General features: G+C 39.6%; 1 protein-coding gene and 1 long non-coding RNA gene across 6 annotated transcripts in view; one reads left to right on the top strand and one right to left on the bottom strand.

Moving 5' to 3' along the window:
• The window catches only part of Wrn (WRN RecQ like helicase), a 136,400-nt gene that overhangs the window by 106,922 nt on the left and 14,414 nt on the right, over window positions 1-15,064 (bottom strand). For 4 of the 5 annotated variants that reach the window (XR_005494933.2, XR_005494935.2, XM_063275239.1 and 1 more), the window contains exons 1-3: window positions 10,552-10,888; window positions 3,689-3,806; window positions 2,931-3,043 (exon numbers count right to left, since the gene is read on the bottom strand). Coding sequence is in view for 3 of the 5 variants with exons in the window: in XM_063275239.1 (XP_063131309.1) it covers window positions 2,931-3,043; window positions 3,689-3,806; window positions 10,552-10,604 (284 nt within the window). In the remaining 2 variants the exon portion in view is untranslated. Of the gene's footprint in view, window positions 1-2,930; window positions 3,044-3,688; window positions 3,807-10,551; window positions 10,889-15,064 lie in introns of those variants that run through there. The other variant, NM_001427071.1, reaches the window with a different exon arrangement.
• On the top strand, window positions 11,539-13,542 carry LOC120097496 (uncharacterized). The gene is made up of 2 exons (XR_005494937.2): window positions 11,539-11,720; window positions 12,114-13,542. It is a non-coding gene; the product is annotated as an uncharacterized LOC120097496 (long non-coding RNA).

Here is a 15,064-nt window from a genome sequence, read left to right as displayed (position 1 = left end):
AGTTCTAGCCAGAGCAATCAGACAACAAATGGAGATCAAAGAGATACAAATTGAAAGGGAAGAAATCAAAATATCACTATTTGCAGATGATATGATAGTGTAGTTAAGTGACCCCAAAAGTTCCACTGGAGAACTACTTAACCTGATAAACAACTTCAGCAAAGTGTTGGGGTATAAAATTAAGTCAAACAAACCAGTAGCCTTCTTCTACTCAAAGGATAAACAGGCTGAGAAAGAAAATAAGGAAATGACACCCTTCATAATAGTTCCAAATAATATAAAATATCTCGGTGTGACTTTAACCAAGCAAGTGAAAGATCTGTATGACAAGAACTTCAAGTCTCTGAAGAAAGAAGTTGAGGAAGATCTCAGAAGATGGAAAGATCTTCCATGCTCATGGATTGGCAGGATGAATATAGTAAAGATGGCCATTTTGCCGAAAACAATCTACAGATTCAATGCAATCCCCATCAAAATTCCTACTCAATTCTTTATAGAGATAGAGCAATTTGCAAATTCATTTGGAATAACAAAAAACCCAGGATAGCAAAAACTATACTCAACAATAAAAGAACTTCTGGGGGAATCACCATCCCTGACTTCAAGCAGTATTACAGAGCAATAGTCATAAAAACTGTATGGTATTGGTAAAGAGGCAGGCAGATAGATCAGTGGAACAGAATTGAAGACCCAGAAATGAACCCACATACTATAATCACTTGATCTTTGACAAAGGAGCTAAAACCATCCAATGGAAGAAAGATAGCATTTTCAGCAAATGGTGCTGGTTCAACTGGAGGTCACTATGTAGAAGAATGCATATTGATCCATGCTTATCACCCTGTACAAAGCTTAAGTCCAAGTGGATCAAGGACCTCCACATCAAACCAGATACACTCAAACTAATAGAAGAAAAAGTGGGGAAGCATCTCGAACACATGGGCACTGGAGAAAATTTCCTGAACAAAACACCAATGGTTTATGCTCTAAGATCAAGAATCGACAAAAGGGAACTCATAAAACTGCAAAGCTTTTGTAAAGCAAAAGACACTGTCATTAGGACAAAATGGCAACCAATAGATTGGGAAAAGATCTTTACCAATCCTACATCTGATAGTGGGCTAATATCCAAAATATACAAAGAACTCAAAAAGTTGAACTCCAGAGAGCCAAATAACCGTATTAAAAAATGGAGTACAGAGCTAAACAAAACATTGTCAGCTGAGGTTATTGAATGGCCAAAAAGCACCTAAAGAAATGTTCAACATCTTTAGTCATCAGGGAAATGCAACCCTGAGATTCCACCTCATACCAGTCAGAATGGCTAAGATAAAAAACTCAGGTGACAGCAGATGCTGGCAAGGATGTACAGAAAGAGGGACACTCCTCTATTGTCGGTGGGATTGCAGACTAGTACAAACACTCTAGAAGTCAGTCTAGAGTTTCCTCAGAAAATTGGATATTCCACTACCTGAGGACCCAGCTATACCTCTCTTGGGCATATACCCAAAAGATGCTCCAACGTACAACAAAGACACATGCTCCACTATGTTCATAGCAGCCTTATTTATAATAGCCAGAAGCTGGAAAGAACCCAGATGCCCTTCAACAGAGGACTGAATTCAAAAAATGTGGTACATCTACACAATGGAGTACTACTCAGCTATCAAAAACAATGTCTTCATGAAATTCATAGGCAAATGGAATGAACTAGAAAATATCATCCTGAGTGAGGTTATTCAATCACAGAAAAACACACTTGGTATGTACTCATTGATACGTGGATATTAGGCAAAAAGCTCGAATTACCCAAGATGCAATCCACAGACCACAGGAAGCTCAAGAAGAAGGATGACCAAAATGCGGATGCTCCCACTCCTTCTTAAAAGGGGAAAAAATATCCATAGAAGGGGATATGGAAGCAAAGTTTAGAGCAGTGACTCAAGGAATGGCCATTCAGAGCCTGCCCCACATGTGGCCCATATATATACACAACCACCAAAATTAGATAAGATTGATGAAGCTAGAAAGTGCATGCTCAAAGGGACCAGATAAAGATCTCTCCTGAGAGACACATCCAGAGCATGTCCAATACAGAGGTCAATGCTAGCAGCAAACCACCTAACTGAGAATAGGACCCCCTTGGGGAGAATTAGAGGAAGGATTGAAAGAGTTGAAAGAGCTTGAAACCCCATAAAAACAACAATGCCAAGCAACCAGAGCTTCCAGGGATTAAACCACTACCGAAAGACTATACATGGACTGACCCAGGGCTCCAACTGCATATGTAGCAGAGAATAGCCTTGTTGGGGCACCAGTGGAAGGGGAAGCCCTTGGTCCTGCCAAAGTTGGACCCCCAGTGCAGGGGAATATGGGCAGGCAATAAGGGGGATGTATAAGGGGAATACCTGTATGGGGGAGCGGGAGGGGGAGGGAATGGGGGCTTATGGACAGGAAACCAGGAAGGGGAATAACATTTGAAATGTAAGTAAAGAAGTATATCCAATAAATTTTTTTTAAAAAGGTAAAAATAAATTTTAAATAACATAAAACAGAGTCATAAACATTATTTAAATCAGCGATGTTTTAATAAGATATAAAAATACTTAGAGATTAAATAACATTTTCATTTTTTCCTAAATTGGTAAACAGTTGTCTTCAATAGTTTTATATTGTATTTTATATCTTAAGCACCAAAATAAAAACTTATCTAATGAAGTAGAAAAGGTTACTGATTAACTAATTAGGTACCTTACTAATTTAATTTAGTGAGTTTATTTTGTATTTTTAAAAGTAAAATGCAACTTAGTGACATGATACATGTAAAAAGCTTCTGAAATACACTTCCATTGTAAAGCGAGGAACTCAGAAATATCACTCACTATCTCTTAAGGGTATAAATTTGACAGCAAGAACTTCCAATCCCTTACCTAATGTCTTCAGACAGGAAAGAGCAATCGCTGGCCTCATAACTGTAAACAACAGATCCAGTAAATTCTAAGAATGGGAGGTCATCTTCAAGAACACTCTTCTGAATGCTTGCCTTGAGTTGAGCAAAATTCAAAATAGGCACAAAGAAATATCATAGTTAGTCGTAAGTGTTCACTGAAATAATAAAGTCCACTAGAGAAATTTATAGCACTGAGTTTTATATTACAGAGTAAGAAGTCATAAGGTCAATTTTAAAAAGGTAAAGCCATACTACCATAAAATTATTTTTCCTCACAATTCTATTTTCAAACTCCCAATCTTTTTTTTATGAAGTCATTTAATTTACTTGTCTTTTTTTCCTGATAATCACATTAACATCCTAGACACAATAATGTGGCCTTAAAATGTTGGTGGCTAATTATCAGATCTTAAGTCTTCAAGGACTCAAACTAATTTAACAAAAAAAAAAAATCGCCAACAGTAATATTGTATAAATTATTATGGAACAAACAAGTAACGTCAGCTGTGAACGCTAACTATAAACGAGAGACGAAATACACTAGGGAATCTCATTTCATAAAACGTATTTAAAATTGAGTCCCATTTACCTTTCAACAGCTTGGTCCTGGTTCATTCACACAACAGAAAGTTTTACCTCAACAATGACCCCGAAGCTTACAAACAAATGGGGTGACACACTGCATAGTCAAACTCAAACAGGATTTCCCATCTGGACAAATAATCAATGAACAATTACCTTTTCTTGTGTGGCACAGCTTTTATTCTGCGTTGACATCCATTCTGGAAATTTCCGCCGCAGGGAAGTGGTTTCCATTTTATTTTCATTTATCTTTAAAATGCCCTGTTTGCAAATTCTAATAAAAAATACGGATGAATAAATATGACATGTATTTGACAGGAATAGATAGGACTGAAAATGAAACAAACATATTTAGTGCTGTGTATAATACCTATTCTCAAGGACAAGAGCTTAAACCACAGAGAAGCAAATGCAGTAGGCCAGGTTTATTAACAAAACATTACTTCTTCATTTTATAACAAATTAAGTTCTATGGTTGTGGCAGTTTCAAAATTCTAATGTGTTAATGTGTATGGCTTTTTTCCTTCAAAAGAAAACTTTTATCTCCTTAACGAAGAGGATCCTTGAATATGTGAAGTATTAGTTTTTCAGCATCTTTGACTTTCTGTATAAGCTGACTCAGCACGAGTACTGGATTTATTCATAAAATAAAACAAAATACCCAGTTTTGAAGACATACCTGCTGTCCTACACTAGGCCTTCCACTGTGCTTTTGGCTGAGTAAGAACATTTCTTGGAAGATCCTTTTCTTTTTTTTTTTTTTTTGGTTCTTTTTTTCGGAGCTGGGGACCGAACCCAGGGCCTTGCGCTTCCTAGGCAAGCGCTCTACCACTGAGCTAAATCCCCAACCCCGGAAGATCCTTTTCTTAAGCTGTTACCAGTCTTGAGGGCTCTGGAGAATATAACCCAGACTTCAAGTATGAGATTCCATATATATATATATATATATATATATATAATGAAATGCAACCATGCTCCTAATGTGATTTATACTAAACTGAAGTAGTAAAGTCCTCAAACCTCTGGTAAGTTCCTATTAACCAAACGTCTTGTGGGGAGTAAGGTGTTAAATGTTGGGGAAGATTCTCATGATGAAGCATCCCACGACTATTAAGGAATCAGAGCAACTATTTAGGGTATCGGAAGAGCTTATTATACTGGGCACTGTTAAATAATAAACCTTATCTGCCTCTCTTCAGTTCTTTGAGAATTACATACACAGTGTTTTGATCAAACTCACTCCCCTTCCCCGACTCTCCCAGGTCCACCCCATTTCCTACTCACCCAACTTCAATGTGGTAAGACAAACTCTTATAAAAATGCAGGTTTTACGAACCCTAAAGCATTTCATGAGTGTTAATGGCTAAATTGCTTTTTTGCCAAAATTTCAAAACCACCAACAGAAGTCAAAAGGTGATATCGAATTGCAGATGTATGACCTGTTCTAGTCACTTTTTATTCTACACATATGATTAGGCTTCATTACAGCATTTTTCAAGAAATTTTTTTTTTGTTATTTTTCTTACTACACCCTATCTTTCCCTATCTCCCCAATCCCCAGTGCTTGAGTCCTGCTACTGCACAGTAACCTGCCTTTTGTTCTCATGCCTTTGTTGGCTAGATTTTTGTGAATTTGACACAAGTTTGTGTTGTCAGAGAAAAAGAAACATAATTGGGAAAATGCCTCTGTGAGACTGACCTACAGGAGACAAGCCTATGGCACACTCTCTTACTTAGTTATTAATGTCGACTCTGAATTTCCCGTGACTGTGCCCTGGTTCTTCTTCCTTGTAATAAGAAAGTAACTTATTCTGATTTCACATTAACATCCAGTTATAAGACCTTGGATATTTCAATAAAACTTGGTAATTTTAGAGAAATTTTAGATATTTTAAAGAGACTGAAATTATAAAGTTTTTTAATTTTTAAAGAATATGAAACTTTGAAAGTCATTCATAGCTTATATTATGATATTAATATGAGATCTTAAAATTGACCAAAAAGGGAAAGGTTATGTTTTCATAGTAAGGTGCTGGTGTGTCAGGTTGACAAGGGGTCACAAGCATGTGGGGCACTTTCTTAACACATGATTGATGTGGGAGGACCCGGTCTATGGCAGGTGATGTCACCCTGGGGCAGGCTGTCCTAGGTGTATAAGAAAACAGGCTGAGGCAGCCATGAGGCTTAAACTAGAGAGCAGCGTTCCTCCCTGGCCTCTCCTTCAGTTACTGCCTTGAGTTCTTGCTCTGACTGACTTGCCCACAGTGATGGAGTGTGAACTCAGAGATGTAAATTCTAATCTTTTCCACCCCACGTTGCTTTTGGTGATAGAGTTTTACCACAGCAATGGGAAGCCTCACTAAGACAATGCCTCATGTGACCTTTTGATCTCTGCCCCTGCCCCTTCTCCACACTTACTGTTCCCTTTTATAGTCTCCTACCTAGTTCCAGAATCTCTGTCCACTCTAACATCCACGTATCACATACTCACTATTACGAAAAGATTAGCGATAAACGTGGTTAGCGAGTGCTTCCATTGTGTGGTAAAGTCCTTTGGGTAAATGCTCAGGAGTGGTATATAGCTGGGCTATATACAAGTTCCATTTTTAATTTTTTTTATAACCCACTAAGTCCAGTTACTGTTGCCTCTATGTGTATGGGCATGGGGTCATCCACCGGAACATGGACAAGTTAACAAATGGCCACACTCCCAAGGAAATATTTCTCTTCCCTCCCCCTCAGTTCCTATATCTCCCACTAAGGATGGGTCACAGTTAGCATCTCCCCTTTTCATGTTGGGATTCTGACTGGCTTAATCTTACAGAGATCTTATTCAGTCAGATACAAACTGGTATGAATTACTTAAACAGCTATGTCATAAGCAGAAGACAGGATTTTACAGCACACACATACAACCTGGTCTGTTATTACAGCATATTTGTATGGAGTCAAAACATAAGTTTGTGCTGCACCCACAGTATATCACTGGCGAAATACCAGAAAACTAAGGTTACATCAAATAACCTTTACGAAAGCTATCTAAGTAATTCAGCACAATGTTGAAGCAAACATAAAGTTCACCCACTAATCGGCAGCTGTGTAACACTGGGATCGTTTTAATTTGAAATACCTATTTACATACAAAATTGGATCTAGATTCCAGGAAGAGAATTGAAAGGTAAATGTATTTACAAAACCAGTATCTTGGGGCTAGAAAGATGGCTCAGAGGTTAAAAGCTTCTACTGCTCTTGCAGAGGACCCACTCCCAGAACCCAAGTTGAGACTCCAGCTACCATGGGGGAATCTGACACCCAGACCTCCAAGAACACTGGTAATCACACAGTCACACACACACACACACACACACACACACACACACACGCACACACGCATGCGCACACACACACAGTGTATATATAGATTTTTTTAAGAACTTAAATCTTTCCTGTGAAGTAGTGGTGTTGTACTTTGAGCCTGCCTAACCATCTACTACCACATACAACTTTTCCACTCTTACCGTTTAAAGACTGTCCACTTTCGTCTGTCTGTTGCACCAAGACAAGCAAATTCCCAGGTACACCAGCCTTTGTTGTGCAAACCTATCCCCCAATTTAAAACTATCGGTTAAATAAAACTGGCAACAACCAATTACTAGGGAGAATAGTGAGGTGGATTTTGAGTTACACAGCTTGGGGTCACAAGTAGGGACCTCGGGGCACTCGTGGGGTTGGGGGATGACTAGGAGAAAGGAGAGAGACAGAGTGTAGAGAAGTCAGAGAGAACATGAGGTCTCCGTTGGTCATGAGGGAGCAGCACTGGCCCAAGTGGAATGCCTCCCCAGGACTCCAGGCTGCTGGAGCAGAAATAACCCAGGAAGATTCAAACAGCAAGTATTTGGGGAACACAGTCGGGGAAGTAGCCAGACTAGCATTAGAGATTTATATGAGGGGTGATCCACCAGTAACTGTGCAGAGCCTAATAAATAAATCATAGTTTGGGTCTCATTCATTTGAAGCCAGATAGGGATCAAAATAATTTATAGTAGCTTATGGTTTTTCAGTAGTGACTTTCATCCCATTCACAGGTGGTATTAAAGACAAGTCCTTTGGAGCTGATGAGACAGCTCGGCAAATAAAGGTATTAACTCCTCAAGCATGGTGATCTGAGATTGAGCCCCAGAATCCATGTAAAGGTAGAAAGAAAGCCAACTCCACAAAGTTGACCTCTGACCTCTACATGCATGCCATGGCGTGTACATACCCATGATCACACACAATAATAAATAAAATTCTATTTCTACATTTTAAAAGGCTTTGCTTCCCTTTGTTTACTATGCACCTTCGTGACAGCTTCATACATCGTACAGTGTTCCGTATCTCGCCACACCCTCTCTTGCCCCCTCGCACTCCTGCCGACCCTAGTTTACTATGCATCTCACATTTCTCAGTCTTCTTTGGACTTGGGGGAGGGCTGTTTGGGGGATTGTTCTTGTGGTTCCTGTTTTATTGAGACAGAATGCCATGAAGCCTATGCTGGCCTCAAACTCTCCATGTAGCCAAGGATGGCTTTGAACTCCTGATCCTCTTGCCTGAGTACGGAGATGAGATGGCAGGTCTGTGCCCCCATGCCTGGTTTATGTGGGACTGAGGATGGCACCTGAGGCTTCTTGAAGGCTAGGCAAGCAGGCACTCTCTTCCCTCATTATCAAGGTTACTAGACATTGGATTTTATGCTTAACTTTTGCTCATGACTTGAATTTTATGGATTTTGCCTAACCAAGTGGTAGCAAACAGCAGGAGGAGCTTCTGCCTCAGCAGTCTAAAAATGTCTTCACAACCATTATTCAGCAATTAGGCTCCTTACATGAATTACCGAGTCCACAGAAACCCTTAAAGCTAAGAGATTCTGTTTCCTTAAAGAGGAGGTTAATTCCTTCTGATCATATGAACAGCTAAATACAACTAAATTTTACGTTAAATATTTCTAAATACTCCTAAAGCTCTCCTCAGACACACTGCCTCTGTCTGTTAGTACTGTTAATTATTCTTTGAGAGTCAGACAGCATTAATCAAACATCGCTTCATGCTACTACTCCTCCACTATCAGTGGATCTTTCCTGTGATCGCTGCAGTTTTAACTATAACATAATTAAATCACAACAAGTCTTGAAAAGGGAAATGGAGAAACTAAAAATGTTCCTTTTAGTGTAAAACGTCCTTTTGGTCTATCAAGACTTCAGTAGTGTAATAATTGTGTGTGTGTGTTTGTGTATGTCTGTGTCTGTCTGTGTGTGTGTGTGTGTGTGGTGTGTCTGTGTGTGTGTGTGGTGTGTGTGTGTGTGTGTGTGTGTGTGTGTGTGTGTGTGTGTGTGTGATAGGTTTATGTGTGCCAGCCAGCTCCCATCATGGCACATGTGTGGGGGTCAGAGGGCAACTTTGTGGAGTCATTTCTCTCCTACTTTTACATGGATGCCGGGGACGGAACCAGGTTGTCAGGCTTGCAAAACAAGCACCTTCACCCACCAAGTATTAAGTGGATTTTTAATCTTAAACTAAACAGAAAGTACCGTGAGCCCCTGAATTTCATTGGGCTTACAGTTTCTATGACATCACAATGTGGAATTCAAAACTAAAGGCAAGTGTGAATATTCAGGAGCTTTGCTGGGTAGAGACAGCATTGTGCGTGCGTGTTTTTAGACGGACTTGTAATACGTAAAGCCTTTATTCTCCTATCATTCCCAGTCTCTGATGTCCATGTGCCGGGAACTGGGAGCCGCCACATGGTGCCAGTGCGAGAACGCTTAATGTTAACTAGGAGCAATGTCTACAGACCCTCATACTAGCATTTTTAACAACATACTCAGTTTGTTGTTTTTGTTGCTGTTGTTTGCTTTTAATTTCTATGATACATTCAGAAACTATGCAATAAGAATGAAAATTCTAGTAAAAGCCTGGGGGGGGGGTTGTTTTATGTGTTTTGTTTCATGCTTGTTTGTTTCTTTTCAGAAAGTTTCCTTTGAGACTGGCCTTGCACCCACAATCCTCATGTCTCACTTTCCTGGGTGGTGGGATTATAGGTATACACCACCATGACCAGAGTTTTTGATAAATTAGTTGTGAAATTTGCCTCATGATGGCTAATCTAGTAGACTTTCTGCTTGGGAACACTCAGTACTAGCCAAATAAATATTAATAAATTACCTGTCAAAATTATAAATTATGTATTGAAAAATACACCTTAAGTGATTTTATTTGACAGCAAGGAGATGGTTAGGAGAGGTTGTCATCTTTTTGTCAATGAGAACATACCAATGAGATTTCAAGTTTAATTCAGAACAAGAAAAACAAAAGAAAGAAAAGCTCTAAATGTGACTTCCATGTCACAAAGCTCAGGGATCATTGCAGAAGAGGGGCAAGAAGACTGTTGGCAGGGCTACTCACATTTGAACTCTCTGAGGCTGTGTCTGCATGCAAAAATTGAAGCCAGCCAAATCCCAGCATGCTTGGGGGTTGGGGGTTCTTATGAAGTCCTACCAATAGTACTGGCAACAGACAGCCACTGGGGAAACAGAGTAAGTCTTCAGGATGTGGTCCCTGACAGCTAGAAATCTTAGGTGGTCCTATACCCATGCATATAGAAGCAGCATAAGGAAATTCAGTGCGTTTTTAAAAAACAGAAAGAAAACGGGGAAAGAACCAATGAAATTAGGAGGGTATAGGGAACACTAGGATTTGGAAGGAGAATTTGATCAAAACATGTTATATGCATGAATGATATTCTCAATATAAAATGTATAAAATCAAAGACCAGATCACAGTTCCTGTTGGTTAAGAAGGGGTAGCTTTTTAATCACCTTTGACAAAGAGATCCAGCTCACGGGCATGTTGTCCCCATTTACAATTGAGCCCTCTTCTAGGGAAGAGACAATGCCAGTCTCAAGAGAAAGCTGGGTTTCAACCGAGGAGCTGAGAGATTTCTTTGTTCCTAAAACCTTTAGCTAAAGTAAGGAAATGATTACCTTCTGTTACCATGGTATTTGCCTCGCCTAATTGCTTGAGGGTTAAACTGCATAAGGTCTCCCAATCTTTTCTAAAAGCATCAAAAAAAGTGAGAAACTTAATTAAGTTAAATGGCCAATATAATCATTTCAAGTGAAAGTTGTTACTAAACAATATTAATAACTAATAGGTAATCATTCAGCAATTAACTAATAAGCAGTTACACTGTTTAATGTGGAAACTGTTTCCATAATTACCTAAAATGATTCAACTTTATTTTGGTCAAGTACATAAATATTCATTTCTTAATAAAATGTAAAAATGTTAATAATTACCCTGAAATCTGATAACAAAATGTTAGAAAAAGCTTGGTGTATATTTATGCTATAATTTTAATTTCTAGGGATCTTTATGAAAGTTTTACTGTAGCCACTAAGTTCGGAGTGATTCTGAAGAAGAAGACTGTATAACCATCGCTCTCTACCAAAAAAGACTCGCTAATATCACCGGAGGCCACATGGGCAGTGTTGATTACAATGTTCAGAAGCAAGACGTTCGAGCGGAAAGGCTCTGGCTTTCATCAAGGAAACGTATCCAAAACTGAAAAGACAGAGCAAGACGGGCCTTCCAGTGTCACATAAGAACAATTTCATATGAGGATTATGTCATTACGGAATACACTTTGACCATTTCCTCACAATTTAATAACTCATAGTCTACAGTGGTCAATGTTAGGTTCTAAATTCTTTTTTTTTTTCATCTTTATTAACTTGGGTGTTTCTTATTTACATTTCGATTGTTATTCCCTTTCCCAGTGGTTTCTGGGCCAACATCCCCCTAACCCCTCCCCTTCCTCTTCTCTATGGGTGTTCCCTAAATTCTTATCTAGTAAAAGTGTAACTGGGGGCTGGGGATTTAGCTCAGTGGTAGAGCGCTTACCTAGGAAGCCCAAGGCCCTGGGTTCGGTCCCCAGCTCCGGAAAAAAAAGAACCAAAAAAAAAAAAAAAAAAAAAAGTGTAACTGAATTCTGTCCCCTTCAAAGAATAACCTAAAAGCCTGGGGCCCAAGCCACTCACCTCTTCACTGCTTTCTACTGTCTTTCCAAGCTCTGTCGCCCTTGGAAACAATTTCATCACATTGGTTCTCATGAGTGAACTAAAGGCATGGGATGTGTTTATTCTATATACAGGTAAGAATCGACATTAGGAAGTTAGGCGTTGACACAGGACCACATGGTATTAATGTGACCCTGACCAAGCCACTGTTTTGCTAGGCTCTCAATACCTTGTCTGTATTCCTGTTGCTGCATTACTTATCTTACTGTAACTCCTAATTCTAGAACGTGGTGGGTTTTGTATTAAGTTTTGTTTTCAGAGCAGGAAATTGAACCTAGGAAAGCACATGTTGGCCAAGTACCCTAACACTAAGTCCGGCCCACATAGTATTAGTTTATTGACTGCAGTGCTAATATGATAAATACCAATAAAATTATGTCAGATCATTTAAAACGATAGTTGTACATGATTTGGAGTTTTGGCTTTGTGTATTTTATTTTGTTTCCTATATTCTTATTTTGTGACAGTGCCTTACGGTGTAAACCCAGACTGGCTTCACACTCCTGACCGTCCTGCCAGCCTCAGCTTCCCGAGTTCTGCACTTAAGGGCATGCGCTCCCGTGCCCTCCCATCTTGAACTGCAATGCTGACGAACAGTGATGCTCTTTCGCTGATCCTCTACCTCTGATCCTGCAATGTGCTGGGTTCCCTCGGGAGCACTGAGATTCTCTAAGTACAGGATTCCGGGTGAGTTCTGTGTTAAGTTCCAGGCAGATCGGAGGGCACCTTTATGGAATACTGAGAGTGAGAAGAGGTGGGGTAACAAGACGGTTTCAAGAAAAGATGGAGGAGCGCTGGGATTCAAGAGAGGGGCCGGGAAAAAGAGAAAAAGCATAGAGAAACAGAAAGGTCATGCGGACAGAAGTAGAAAACAATCCATAGCTCCAACCTCAGCTTCCTGAGAGACAAGGTTACTGGGGAACCAAAGATAGAACCACAAGGCAAGGCAGGCTGCCCCAGAGACAAAAGGCTGCAGGAGAAAACCCACATACTCGCAAGCCTTAAACTCAAGGGGATTTTGTATGACGAAGGCCACTGTGTGGTAGGCTAACACTGAAGAGAAATTCATTACAATGCTCCCCATACCTGAAGGGTCTGCAGGGGAGGCAGCAGCATCCTACTACTTGAGAGTGAGCTACTCTTGAGTCCTAAGAACATGAAGCAATCACTAGTCAAGAGCCTGAGGACGCCGTACCACAACATCAGGGTAGGAAATGAACAAGTGAAGCAGCCATGGGAAGAGAGGAATCAGACACAGACTGGACCCACTGAGTTTAGGCAGCAGGGAACTAAAGGCCTGCCCTCTGTGGCCTAGAGCAAACCACACTGCCTGTAGAATATCGTGGAGGCTGAGAAGTCAAGGGACCAGGTCGTGACTATGCGTTGCTTGACCTCCAAAGCTGCCTCACCTCCACATGTGGTACACTGCTGGGTGGGTCCAAGCATTCTGGGTCCAGGTCCTATCAATTTCCCCAGCCCCTGCCTCCCGCAGGGTGCCTCACAGCTGGGGGTGATCTGAAGGTGCTGAGTGAGACCTGTCGACCGGGCGCCTGGACTCCTGGACTCTCTCTCCACCCCAAGTCGGGTGCTCTGCTTGCCTGTCCCACTCGGTTCCTAGGCCCCTGAGCTCACTCGGACCTCAAGCAGCTCTTGGCACACAAATATAATAAGCTTTAAAGTGAATGCAGTCTTGGAGTTGACAAGTTACTCCTGACCGGCCCAGCCTTTATCAAACAATACAGCACCAATCTCCACAGTGAGAGGAGAAAGGGATTACCATAGATGCCATTGAGGATCCATAACCCACTCTAGACCTGGTGGATCCCAACGGAAGCGTCTCCATTTTATCTCTGTACATCTAATAATAATTTTACTAATTGTCTTTACTTTTAAAAACCTCTTTCATGCTTTATTTTTATTAATCTTTAAGTTTTAATATTTTCTTTCTTCATAATTGGATACTGATTTTCTTCCTCTTGGTCTTTTTCTTTCCTTTTATTTAACCTTGCTGCCAGTTCTTTTGTTTGATTATTAATAATTATACTTTTAGCAATTTTTTTCAACAGTCTCACGTTATAGCTCAGGCTGCACTGGAACTCACTGGGCAGCCCAGGATGGCCTTGAGCCCACAGTGATCTTTTTGCTTCAGCCTTCTGCAGGCCGGGACTCCAAGCATGAGCCGTCCCACAGGACTCTTTCAGTAATAGTTGGTTCCGTGTGATCTTGCAACTTCCCATTCTATGATTTTGCAAGTATAGAAGTTGTCTCTTAGCAATTTCATTGCATTTCTACAACTTTTTTGCTTTTGTGTTGTTGCGGTTGTGGTGGTTTGTTTTGCCCTCTCTGAGCAGTTCTAAACATGCAAGTACACGGAGAAGGTTGTTCATTAAGTGATAGCCACCATCTAAGAGCCAGAGAGCTATTGTTCCAAACAGACACAAACTAACATAGTTACACAAAAAATAGGAAAAAGCAAGAAATATGGCTCCTCCAAAAAGTCCTAATTCTGCAATAACTGCACTCATAAATATGGAAATGCATGATGACTTAAAATACTGGTTCTAAAAGCATCAGTGATTACATGGCTAAATGAATGCATGACTGAAATAAAGAAGTCAATTCAAGACTTAGAAATTTGGCAATATGTACAAAAAAAATCAGCAAAGAGAAACTCTGAAGAAGGAAAAAAAATCTTGAAAATAAAAAGTTCACCTTAAGTAAAAACTACAAGTGAACAACTAAATGTACTACAAATAGGCTTGTATAAAGCAGAAGAAAAATTAAAAATTAAAAATAACTGAATAATTTTTAAATTTAGATAGCAATAAAAAAGTAATCAAGCATGACTGCATACTACTGTCAAAAGATCAAATCTGGTGTATAAAAGAAGGAATAAAGACATAAAACCTAATAAAATTGTAACAGGAAACTCCCCAAATCTAGAAAAAGAAGTAGACATTCTACATTTGGCATGTAGGATCCCAAATATATACAACCAGAAACATGTCTGTTTCACATGATAGTTAAACTGTCAATAGTAAAGACAATAGAAAGAACAATGAAAGGGGAAAGTATCAAGTTGCTTACAAAGACAAATCTATGAGAATAACATTGGATTCTTAGCATAAACCCTAAGGCTAGAAGATCACAGACTGATATATTTCAATCCCTGAAAGGTTACTATAACCATCAAAGGCATTCTTCAAGATAAAAGGAAAAAAAAAACTACCTTCAATTATATGCACAAATTAGTATAAGTATAACAGCATTGCAAAGATAAGAAATACATTATACAAAAGAGAAAAAATATGTACAAGCACAAAAGCTCAGGAAATCTAAATAAATAAAAATTAGGGAAGAATAAAACATTAACCCAGTAAACAAATGTGTCTAATATGAAAAATGGAGAACTTCACTT

Source organism: Rattus norvegicus, chromosome 16, assembly GCF_036323735.1.
Source record: "Rattus norvegicus strain BN/NHsdMcwi chromosome 16, GRCr8, whole genome shotgun sequence".
Taxonomy (NCBI): domain Eukaryota; kingdom Metazoa; phylum Chordata; class Mammalia; order Rodentia; family Muridae; genus Rattus; species Rattus norvegicus.
The sequence above is the reverse complement of the archived record's forward strand: the minus strand, read 5'-3'. Positions and strand labels throughout refer to the sequence as shown.